At 38.2% G+C, this 12,306-nt stretch overlaps 2 protein-coding genes across 3 annotated transcripts in view; both read left to right on the top strand.

Annotated features, from left to right (window-relative positions):
* Positions 1-11,867, top strand: part of LOC117991744 (small ribosomal subunit protein uS4) — a 100,205-nt gene extending 88,338 nt beyond the window's left edge. Inside the window, exons 1-4 of one of the 2 annotated variants that reach the window (XM_069505479.1) lie at positions 8,355-8,467; positions 9,609-9,837; positions 10,325-10,511; positions 11,659-11,867. In XM_069505479.1, the coding sequence (XP_069361580.1) occupies positions 9,615-9,837; positions 10,325-10,511; positions 11,659-11,833 (585 nt within the window). In that variant the 5' untranslated portion in view covers positions 8,355-8,467; positions 9,609-9,614 and the 3' untranslated portion in view covers positions 11,834-11,867. Of the gene's footprint in view, positions 1-8,354; positions 8,468-9,608; positions 9,838-10,324; positions 10,512-11,658 lie in introns of those variants that run through there. The other variant, XM_069505478.1, reaches the window with a different exon arrangement.
* LOC117991736 (protein KRI1 homolog) lies at positions 88-7,889 on the top strand. Its single transcript, XM_069505486.1, has 11 exons — positions 88-356; positions 761-964; positions 1,423-1,550; positions 2,159-2,307; positions 2,517-2,661; positions 3,040-3,249; positions 3,911-4,046; positions 4,424-4,515; positions 4,977-5,258; positions 5,918-6,087; positions 6,479-7,889. Exons 1-11 carry the CDS (start codon positions 242-244, stop codon positions 7,605-7,607), a joined length of 2,760 nt encoding a protein of 919 aa, XP_069361587.1. The 5' UTR covers positions 88-241; the 3' UTR covers positions 7,608-7,889.
* Positions 11,868-12,306: the final 439 nt, after the last annotated feature.

Genomic DNA, 12,306 nt, shown 5'->3' with positions numbered 1-12,306 from the left:
AAATTCAGCCAATTACAATATTTGCAATCGTAATAATTATTGACAGCAGTCGAGATCTATGGTCGAGACGATTTTTTAGGTTGCTTTTGTGTTGTGACTTGTGAAGTTGTGTTATTGGTTATCATTTATCAAAATTCAAAGGACCGTGCCTGTGCCATGCTTTGGAGTTTTCGGTTTACTAACAATATTATGTTGTCACAATTTATTATTATCCAATGGTGAATGGAACAGTTTATAAAACATGTCTAAAAAGAAACTCTTTGATGAAGACTCTGAGGAGGAATTGGCGATCAAAACTGAGAACGCGTATGCCAAAAAGTACGATGCTTGGCGAGAAAAAGAAGAATTGCATAAATGTAAGTGGATCTTAATCCTATTTCTTTGATTTACAAGCCTTTCAAAGTTCCTCTACTCCATTTTTCTCTCGTAACATAAGGTGTAGGTAAACAAACCCTACCAATCATAACAGCCTGTCTATTTTTAAGGTTCCGTACCTCAAAAAGAAAAAAAGGAACCCTTATAGATGTCTGTCTGTCAGTCTGTCCAGAAAACCTATAGGGTACTTCCCGCTGACCTAGAATCGTGAAATTTGGCAGAACTTGGCCAGTTTTTTATTTATTACTATGTAGTGGTGGTGGGATTCCTCTTTTTTTACAATCATCTCAAGAACCAAAGACCAAAACCCCTGAATAGGAAGCAAAAGTCTTAACTAAATCCTTGTAGTATCACCACTCATTATACTACTATGGAATTCTTACAGTGGAACAGAAATATGGCTCAAAACCTTTGAACTCGGATGCCTCTTCATCGTCTGATAGTGAGGATGAGAGTGATGAGCCAGTGGAGGTCTCCGAGGAGGTGGAGAAGCAGTTCCTCAAGACCCTGGCACTGTTGAAGACCAAGGACCCACGGATATATGACCCTAACTATAAGTTCTTTGATGAACAACTTGAAAAGGAGAAAGGTAACATTACTGTTTGACACCAGAGTGAACTAGAGTGGGGGAACTCTCGGTTTGATCCTGAATCCATGATATGCCAAATATTAGGCTACTAGTTGATGCCTGTGACTTTGTTCTAGTGGATTTAGGTTTTCAAAATCCTGCGGGAACTCTTTGATTTTCCCGGATAAAAAGTAGCCTATGGCACTCTCGAAGTCTTTAACTAGACCCATGTAAAAACTCACGTCAATCCGTTGCTCCGTTGCGACGTGATTGAAGGACAAACCAACAAACACTTTTGCATTTATAATATGGATTGGGATGATGATGTGAAATCATAGAAAAGTTGGGCTACCTGTGTCAAATGTATTTATATTAATACTAACTTGATGCTTGCCAGTGACGTCGAAGCCTCAACGTTTTGTTAGAAGTTCCCTAACTGTGGTGACATGTTTGTTTGATATTATTTTTTTGGCTTACAGAGAAGGAACCAGAAACTAAAAAGTTGACATTTGGTGACAGTGATGATGAAGATGATGAAGATCCAAACATATTCAGCATTGAGAAGAAAGCTGAGATTGACCAGCCTGATGATGACAAAGGTGCTAAAGTAAGACAAGAGTCAAATCGTAATGTTTTTTCCACATAGTCTGTGACAGGTTGAGATGGCAATCAGGGTATGAGGAGGGGTGATTCCCCTATTGCTATAAGGGTTCCTTTGTTCCTTTAGTTAGAGGCACGAAACTAAAAAACTATTTCACAGTATCACTTAAACTATCAAAACTGTTGGAGCAACTCATTCCGAAGCTGATTCAAAAGCACTTTTAGAATAGAATAGAATATATTTTAATCAAGTAGACATATTACAAGTGCTTTTGAATCGTTAACTAGTTTAATTTACCACTGGTTCAGAATGCTGTTTCTTTTTAAATGTTTACTTGATTAAAAATCTTCTATTTCAAACCATTAAGGTGGACTGTGGTATGCAACAGCGACACGCGATAGTAAGGAAGAGATCTATAGAGCGCACTCAGACTTAGCTTAGACTTAAGGCAGAGTTAAAACGAGACAGAGCTACATCTCTTACATAAATCTGTCTCGTTTTAATCTTAAGTCTGAGCGCTCTATAGATCTCAGCCTAAGTGTCATGTGATGATTTGTGTCGCGCGTCGCAGTCGCTTTTAACTTTTGACGCAGTTAACTTTGCATGGATTTCAGGAAGACAAGCTGAAAGACTACCTCATTGGGAAAGCAGAGCACGTAGATCAAGAGTTAGAGAGTGACCTGGCGCCGCTGCGGGCGTTGTGGTCCGACCCTAAGATTAATGATGGAGAAGCTTTCCTTAGAGACTATATTCTGAACAAAAGGTAAGGCTAAGCTTTCATTTAACTTCATACTATACCAATATACTAAATGTGAAAGTGTGTATGTCTGTCTGCTAACTTTTGACGGCTTATCTGTTTAACCGATTTTGACAAAATTTGGTACAGGGATAGCTTGCATTCCAGACATTTCAATATTGTAACTGGCCAAAATTCAAACCTATTAAGTAGTAAAGTAATTATAATATTTGCAGGTATTTAGAAGATGGCGATATAGGTGAAGCAGAAGATAAGGTCAGAGATGATGCAGATCTGGAGGAAGATGAGAAGCAAGTGGAGGAGCAGGGCAAGTTCGAGCGCGCTTACAACTTCCGCTTTGAGGAGCCTGATGACGAGTATGTGAGTATCTAACAAGACCGAGACCTGGTGAAGCAGAAGACGAGATCAGAGATGATGCAGATCTGGAGGAAGATGAGAAGCAAGTGGAGGAGCAGGGCAAGTTCGAGCGCGCTTACAACTTCCGCTTTGAGGAGCCTGATGACGAGTATGTGAGTATCTTACTAGACCGAGACCTGGTGAAGCAGAAGACGAGATCAGAGATGATGCAGATCTGGAGGAAGATGAGAAGCAACTGAAGATAGGTTAGTATCGCCGACAGACACGTCAGATAGACAGACCGACAGGCAGGCAGTTGCTCCGTAGGGACAGGATGAAAGAACTAACTAACAAACAAACACTTTTGATACAGATGTAAACAAAACAACATTTTGTTTCCAGCTGAAACGTTTCCCGCGCACAATGAACTACATCCGCCCCAAGGACGAGCGGCGCTCGCGCAAGCGCGCCGACCTTCGCACCAGGAAGGAAGAGGAGAAGAAGCAGAAGATGGAGGAGATAGCGCGGATGAAGGCGCTCAAGCTGAAGGAGATCCAGGAGAAGATCGCTAAGATCAAGGAGGTCACTGGCAACCAAGATCTGGCTTTCCAGGTGAGCTTCCGGGGGAGCCCCCCCCCCCCCTCCCCTCACCTTTATGCATCCTCCCGGAAGTGGCGCAGATGAAACACGTTGCTTCCCAAATTCTCAACCTCGGACGAACCTCCATAACTCTTTGAGTTTTTAACCGAGTTCCAAAAAGGAGGTGGTTCTCAATTCAGCCCAATTTTTTTTAAATCCCATGACTTAGATGAACAGTAACCCTGCAGCATCAGTGTTAAAAAGTGGGATCCAGAAATTTTTTGTACCATCTTCTCATCAACTTGCTCTATTGAGTAAATTTTTTTTCAAATAGGTTCAGAAATTTTGGAGAAATCAGTGCATGTCAAAATTATTGGTGACATAAGTGTGCATTAATGTATAACGTGTACATTACTTTATACATAAAAAATAAAAATGATACCTAGGTGTATTTCTTATACATTTTTTTAAATATTATACACCAGCGCTTGGCTGCAATCAGACGTTTATTATATTTATTTTATCATAATAAAACCTTCTTGAAAATATATAAATTACGTTACCAAAATTGGTTCAATTAGTCTTTGAAATATTCGCGGCCATATGTACATACATTTATACGTTGAACTGGTTGAACTGGTTGAACACAAACCCTCTTTTTCGAAGTCGGTTTAAAAACTATGTTGGATTCCAGGATGCGGACATAGAAGGCGACTTCGACCCGGAGGAGCATGACAGACGAATGAAAGCACTGTTTGATGAGCAGTACTACGGGGATGCGGATGACCAGAAACCGCAGTTCCCCGACTTGGATGATGAACTGGAGATTGGTGAGATAGCCCTCTCTGCACCGTGATTCTCATTGCTGAGGGTCATGACCATTTTCGGTCGATTCCCGCATGCCCTAGAACCCTGCGTAGATTTAAGTATTTTGAAAACCCTGTGGAAACTGTCCTTCCCCTTCTGTCTGTGTACCAGTAATTCTATCATCTAATTAATTATATCAATTGTTGAATTTGTAAGATAATTGATGTAATGGTGATAATTATGTTAACTTAAAACCAAAGGATTATGGTTTCAAATAAACAAACCCTACAACAAACTCAGCTGGGCTTTTTATTATCATCATTTGACAATATACATTTTCACTAGTATGGATTACAAGATTTTTATGATAAGCTGTCAATCGATTTTTATAAAATTTCAGAAAATTGGGAAAAATACGATCACCAGGAATACAGTAAACAAAACAAAGATGTGGATGAAGACGATCCTCACTGTGAAGATGAAGATTTTAATGTAAGATATATTTTTAATTTTATTAACTAGCTTATTCCCGCGACTTCGTCCGCGTGGACTTCACAAATTTCAAACCCCTATTTCACCCCCTTAGCTTAGGGGTTGAATTTTTAAAAATACTTTCTTAGCGGTAGGCGGATGCTTACATCATAATAGCTATCTGCATGCCAAATTTCAGCAGCCTGATCCATCCTGTAGTTTGAGCTGTGCGTTGATAGATCAGTCAGATAGATAGGTCAAAAGGTGACAGACTGACTGACCGACTGACCCAGTCAGTCAGTCAGTCAGTCTGTCACCTTTTCCTTTTACATATTTAGAAGATTTCTTTTGGCATAATATGTTGTGACACCTATTAATAATGTGTGTGTGTATAGATTTAAATATGGTAAAGATCTAACATTTTTATGGTTGTCCTAATAAAATATGAATTGAAAATATTACTATACAAAAAAAATTCACAGATGGACGCAGACTACGACCCGAAGCAAGCAAAACTGGATCTTCTAGAAGAGTTAAAACGCAACATGGGCAAAAAACGCCGGAACCGAAAACGGAAATCCAAATTGGCCCAACTTCTGTCGGACGACAAACCCAAGTTTGTGCCCGACCTTCAGAAGAAGTACTCGGAGTTCATGGAGGAGTACTACAAGATGGACTGCGAAGATGTGATTGGAGGAGACCTGCCTACTCGGTTCAAGTATAGGGACGTTGTTCCTAATAACTTTGGGTTAACTATTGAAGAGGTAACTTTATCTATCCTCTTTTTTTCTTCTTTAGTACCGTTGTGATTTGAAACTCACCACATCAAATGAGTCCGATTATACTATTTTTAATAAATACATTAACTGTATAGAAGCAGGCGTTATTTTGCAGAAGTCCATGATATACAATGAATCAAAAGCTTATTTTGCTATAATCCGCTGAAACAGGAAATGCACCGCCCGCCCTCCCACTGCTAAACATGCAGAGAAAACCAGCCACCAGGCAATACGCACCACCACCACGCAGCAGGGCGGGCGGTGCATTTCGCATGCTGCATGTTGCATCATACAGATTCGACCTGTTTCAGGAGATTATAGCAAAAATAAGCTTTTGGTTCATTGTAAATAAATTAACACTTTAATTGCGGATCACCCACTATCGGCCTTACCCACATAGTGTGCCTAATTACATTTTCATAATGTTGCTTGCGGAAAAGGATAGTACTAGATTTAGACCTGTTAATTTAATTTAGTATAGAGATTGTGTACAAGAGAATCGACCTCAATGCTTAAACATTATGTGTACATTAAAAACTATGTCTCTCTCGCTGTTTTTCTACGCATTTAACGTGTTAATAATCTTATGTCGTTTCTAAAACATCAGTTTAATAGTAACGCTACAATTCATATTTTGCTTGTAGATCCTTCTAGCAGACGACAGAGAACTAACGCAATGGGTGCCTTTGAAGAAGATCGTCAAGTATCGGCCGGAGAATGTGGAGAGAGGGGATGTGAACACGTACTCGCAGAAGGCGGCCGACGAGAGGCTCAAGAAGAAGATCCTGCCCAGTCTGTTTAAGGAATTGCCTCAGTAAGTTTGTGATAGGAATATTATTTATATTTGTAGTAAACAAGTCGTAATTAAAAAACGGAACCCTAAAAATTAACTTCAATGGCGCCGTAAAGCCACATTGATTTTATTTCAAAAAATTATAGCCAGTGTCACTCGGGATGATGTAAGGATTCTAAAGATCCACCATACATCCAAATCTGTTCCGGCATTTATAGCGGTATGAAGCGGGGGACGCTCCGCACTCTCGCACATCACCCGCGCTTTCCCGCACTGGGTTTGCGCGAGGGCTGTGCGGGTGCGGGTGTGTAGGATTGCTATCTCAACTTAACTCCAAAAACCCTATTGTTGTCTACAATGATATACATTTGTAATTTTTAATATTGATAAAAAATACTTTGACTAATTGCAGAGAACCAGAAATAGTAGTACCACCAGAAGAAATTAACAAAAAAAGAAAGAAGAAGAAGAAAAAGAAAAATAAAGAACAAGATAATCCAGACGAAACAGACGATAACATTATTGGTGAGGACAACACTGCTATCCAAGACATTGAAGAAAGTGATACGATTAATAGAAATGAACAGGTATCCAAGAAAAAGAGCAAAACTAAACATAAACATGGTTCTAACAAAGAAGGCAACGATAATGAAGCTATGGAGTGTTCAGTAAATGATGTTTATAGAACAGAGGACAATATTGAGAAACCTAAGAAAAAGAAGAAACGAAAACATGATAGCTACTCTTCAGAAAATATCTTCGCAGAGTTAGATACTGGCAACATCAACCAAAACTATATAGAAGATGGAATTAAACGAAAAATAGGAGAAGAGCCTGCAAATAGTGCTGTTAGCAATGATTTAAGTAAAGAAATCAACTTAAAACTTAATAAAAGTAATGGATCTAAAGAAAATAAAACATATAAAGAATTCACTACTAGTGAAATATATAAAATTAAATCAAAAGATAAAAAACAACGAAAAGAATCTGTAAATAGTCAAATTAGTAACACTTCAGATATTAATAATGAAAATAATACACAACTTACTAAAAAGAAAAAGGCTAAAAACTCTTTTACAGTGGATACTGTAACCAATGAAGCTCCGACTAAAGTCACAGATGAAAAAGTTAATGGACAAAAAGGCGATAGAAAGAAAAATAAACACGAAAGTTCTTTCATTGTTGAAACATTAAATGAACAGAAGGATCAAAGTAGTGTAATTAATAGTCAACAAGTTAAAAATAATGGAGCGAAAGGTGCTGATATAAAGAAAAATAGTTTGAAACGTAAATTAGAACGTGTTTTAAGCACCAACATTCCCAAAAAGAAACAGAAGAAAAATAAAAATAAACAAGAAAATAATTCGCAAGTTAACATGAGTAAAAAAGATAGTCAGAATAAGTTTAAGAGAAAAAATAAAATGTCCAGTACAAATGAAAAGTCAAATAATCCTTTGAGCAATTTATCTGATGAAAGACTCAAAGCTTACGGTTTGAATCCGAAAAAGTATCGAAACTTCTTAAAATACAAGAAATTTTAAATTATTTTGTACTGTTTTAGCGTTTAAACTACCGTGAGTGATTTCCATTATAAATAATATCTGTCCCGGCTTACTCACGTGTGTAGTCGACGTTAGCCCGACTAGTTTCGAACCCATCCGGGGTCCTTTTTCAAGAGAGTTTTTATTATTATTTTGTACTGAACTGACAGTACCTGAAAAATTACTGATTACATGATTGATTATAATAATTAATAATTATCTTAAATTACATTGTCAGAGATATTGAGTATATTTATTAATTAAAATTAAAACAATCCTGTTCATTTACACTTTATTTATTACTAGATGACGCCCGCGACTTCGTCCGCGTGGATTTACGTTTTTTAAAATCCCGTGGGAACTCTTTAATTTTCCGGGATGAAAAGTAGCCTATGTCCTTTGCCGGGATATAAGCTAACTCTGTACCAAACTTCATCAAAATCTGTTGAACCATATAATATTAATAGTATAGATTGAAAAAAATTCATCCTCAAGTCAAATGTGATTATAATATATATTTTTTTTTAATTTGATAATTAATTATGTTTATACTTGATTATTCATTTTTCAAGACTAGGAATAGCATCGTGATTAGAAGTAAATTGTGAAGAAATTAGAGAAATTCAAAATCGATCTTACGAACATTTGAAATTGATAGTGTCAATGAATTGCTGTGATGAATTGAATACAGTGCACAAACGCATAACCAGTGTAACGAATACGTTTTAGCAGTTGGCTGCATTGCTAAACAGGAAATGAGTGAGAATGTATTATGATTAAGGACCATAGACAACGTGAAATACATTTTGATTCTGTCATTTTGAAATTTGTTCTTTTTCGGCGGGTGGCGTTAGTTGCAGGTGTGTTTATTTAATAATTTCGTATTTCCTATTGTCCATTATTTAAAATATACTTTCTTTTGAGGCTGTCTATTTATGTATGAATGAATAGAGCAGAATATTAACCCAATAACTTAATTTATCTCAGGATGAAAACTGATTTCAAAACATAACCTCGTAATGTACCTATCCATGTATTTCATTTTGCGATTTTAGCTTATTTTGTGGTTTAACGACATTATAATGTAGATAACAGGTACATAGACATACCACGATTAATTTGATATGTATTTACCTACCCGTTACCCACATTAAACCTAATATAAGTACCTACTTAAGCTTAAATTTTATATTATGCCTTTTAAAAGTAGAACCGCAGCCTCCATAGGTTGATGTTTGGGAAAAAAAGGCGACAGTAATGCCACGTGCTAATATTCCCAAGCGTATTAATCCAGGTGCTTTCTTGTTCATTGTCTCTGCACCTGGTATTTGACGTTTGCAACGGCTAGTGGCGACATACTCTCCCCAACAAAATATAAATCTATAAATTTTTTGGTTAGATGATTCTATCTATGCATTACACGCTCAATATTTGTCATGATAGGTATTTGAAATAGGTATGAGATGTGTTGTGAAAGAACGTCAGTAATCTGCTTAGCATAAATGCCATGAGCAATATGCATGACAATCATATAAATATGCAAAAGGAAAAGCTGACTGACTGACTGATCTATCAATGCACAGCTCAAACTTCTGGACGGATTGGGCTGAAATTTGGCATGCAGTTAGCTACTATGATGTGGGCATCCACTAAAAAAGGATTTTTGAAAATTTGACCCTTAAGGGTGTGAAATAGGGGGTTGAAATTCATGTAGTCCACACTGATGAAGTAAGTTGTGGGAATATTAATGATATTTATGTCAAACTTATTAGCTACTAGCCTTGACTGCTGTTTGCGTGGACCATACTCAAATTGCCATTGACCTCAAATTGGATTGCTATCTGTTCAGAAAGCAGATTCTACTGAGACAAGCTGACAAGAAATTTTGCAGTTGCTCTTTTCAAATCATAAAAGTTACAATATTATCAATCTACTAACAGCAATAATGTTGTGAGTAACGCTTGTTGCTTGTAGTAAACGTTCTATTTATGTGTTGACTAGCTTATCATGGTTAACAACCGGGTGCCCTCGGTCTTCTCGAAGACCTATGTAACCCCCCGGCGTCCATTCGAGAAGGCTCGTCTGGACCAGGAGTTGAAGATCATTGGAGAGTATGGGCTGAGGAACAAGCGTGAAGTGTGGAGGGTCAAATACACCCTGGCCAGGATCCGCAAGGCTGCCCGGGAGCTGCTCACCCTGGAGGAGAAGGACCCTAAAAGGCTTTTCGAAGGTATTTATTTCCACAGGATTATAGTAGGATCACTTTGTTGTCTGTCTGTCAAGAAACCTATAGGGTACTTCCCGTTGACCTAGAATCATACAAGGCAGGAAGGTACGTAGTATAGCAGACATGAGGGAAAAATCTGAAAACCGTGAATTTGTGGTTACATCACAAGAAAAACAATTTTGATTTATTGTGCAAATAGTCGATAAAATACGATTGCAGTACCTTAGTGCACAAGTCTGACTCGCACTTAGCCGGTTTTTTCTAGGCAAGCGCGTCTTATCTTAGGCTGCATCATCACTTGCCACCAGGTCTGATTGCAGCCAAGCGCAAGTCTATAAATTTAATTTAAAAAAAACGAGTGATGAAAAAAGAACTGGCAAACCTCTTGGCAGAACAACCCTGTTGAAAAATATTTACTGATGATCAAATACTGTTGCACCTTATACAACTTTAGTTATATAATCACTAACATAACTAAACTATGAACCAGGTAACGCGCTGTTGCGTCGTTTGGTGAGGATCGGCGTGCTGGACGAGAAGCAGATGAAACTTGATTACGTTCTGGGTCTCAAGATTGAGGATTTCCTGGAGCGTCGCCTCCAGACTCAGGTGTTCAAGGCTGGGCTCGCTAAGTCAATCCATCACGCGCGTATCCTGATCAGGCAGAGGCATATCCGGTAATTATTCTATGTATTTGTTGTCATTTTTGAAGTATGACATTTTGGACGCGACTTTCATATCATTTCTTGGACAGAAGTAAATATTATGTTCGCGTTGATTCTGTTCATATTTTTGGCATTTCGTTAGAAACTTAGAATTCAGTCATTTATTTCTTTTGAACTTACTAGTTCGCCCAACTTAAAATTTTAGCACATATTTCTTATACAACAGTTAGCAGAAAGTCTTTCTTCTGTAGTTACTAAAAATCAGCCCTTAATATATTTCTTATACAAAAGTTATTAGAAAGTCTTCCTTCTGCAGTTCGTTGAAATCAGCCATTAATGGTATTATTTGTAAAAACATGATAATAAACGCAGGTAACGACGTGGCAGCTCACTCGACAGCTGCTGGCTTTACTGATTTGTTCCTAAGACCACTTGATCTTCAAACCTGCTTTGAGATCAATGTCTTGAAATTTATGAGCTCTTTATGAGTAATTCTCAGGTAATGTATTTGCATTCCATTTAGTAGTGACGCTAAAAACTTTATAGTACAGTACGCGGCAAAAAATAATGTATATTAACCTTTAGAAAGAGATAGCGGTTTTGTAGATCATTGACGCGTCGTTGAGACCGACAAAACGTTACATAGGTATGAGTGACGTGAGACAACGCTCTACAAAGCCGAACTCTCTTTCTAAAGGTTGATTATTTTCTGCTGCATACTGTAACAGTGATGGAAATAATATGCTATGATAAGATAGAGCTTGACTAATAGCTGTAATCTGTTGACATTCACAGATTTCCGATAGATTGAAAACTTAATTAGCTGTGGCCAAATCTAAGAGAAACAATTAGCTGTGGCCAAATCTAAGAGAAACTTTTAGCTGTGGCCAAATCTAAGAGAAACAATGTAGCTGTGGCCAAATCTAAGAGAAAAACAGTATCAAAATTGGTTCATCAGTTTGAGTGCTACAATGCCACAGAGAGTAGTCAAAGTTCCTCCTTTATAGAGTTTCGTATCTCCAAGAGAAGAATCACTTCATTGTGTCTACCTGTCAGGGGAATCAAAACCTAAGGATTCTTCCCATTGACCTAGAATCATGAAATACATGAAAATTATTCGAAAACGAAGGTCTCTAAACATGTAATTGTTGTATTCCAGCGTCCGCAAGCAAGTGGTGAACATCCCGTCGTTCATCGTGCGGCTGGACTCGGGCAAGCACATCGACTTCTCGCTCAAGTCGCCGTTCGGCGGCGGCCGGCCGGGCCGCGTCAAGCGCAAGAACCTGCGCAAGGGCCAGGGCGCCGGCGCCGCCAACGACGAGGAGGAGGATTAGACCATCAATACAATAAACTTTAATATTTACATCACGAGGTTGTTTCATTTCGTAAAGGTGGATCCACGTACGCGCACGACCCGTGCACGCAACACACCAAACGCACATGGTCACGGCACGGTCTGTGCACAGTTATGCTTTTGGCGTAATGCGTCGTGTTTGTGCACAGTTATACTTTTGGCGTAATGCGTCTTGTTTGTGCACGTTTCTGCAGTTAGATGGGCGAATGATTTTTAGGTAGATATGTGAAGAATTCACAAAAAAACAAACTGCATTCGATTTGCGAATAATTCGCAGTTCTAGTTATCAATTTATTGATTGTTTAGTTATCGAATAAATTATTTGAATGGAACTCAAAACTGCGCGTACGTACTCTGGTGTAGATAAGTGTACATATTTTATTCACCTCGTAATCATGCGTGACGCACATACGTGGAAAGCAACCGCAACGACTTGCTGTCTACAAACGGAGT

This window comes from Maniola hyperantus, chromosome 20 (genome assembly GCF_902806685.2).
Source record: "Maniola hyperantus chromosome 20, iAphHyp1.2, whole genome shotgun sequence".
In the NCBI taxonomy this organism is placed as follows: Eukaryota; Metazoa; Arthropoda; class Insecta; order Lepidoptera; family Nymphalidae; genus Maniola; species Maniola hyperantus.
This window is presented reverse-complemented; position numbering and strand designations above follow the sequence as displayed.

What these genes read in the sequence shown, in the direction of transcription:
- LOC117991736 (XM_069505486.1), top strand. Translation starts at nt 242, where the DNA reads ATGTCTAAAAAGAAACTCTTTGATGAAGACTCTGAGGAGGAATTGGCG. An exon ending in GGATGATGAACTGGAGATTG is followed by an intron (nt 4,047 to 4,423) that starts GTGAGATAGCCC and finishes ATAAAATTTCAG; the next exon opens with AAAATTGGGAAAAATACGAT. An exon ending in TTGGGTTAACTATTGAAGAG is followed by an intron (nt 5,259 to 5,917) that starts GTAACTTTATCT and finishes TTTTGCTTGTAG; the next exon opens with ATCCTTCTAGCAGACGACAG.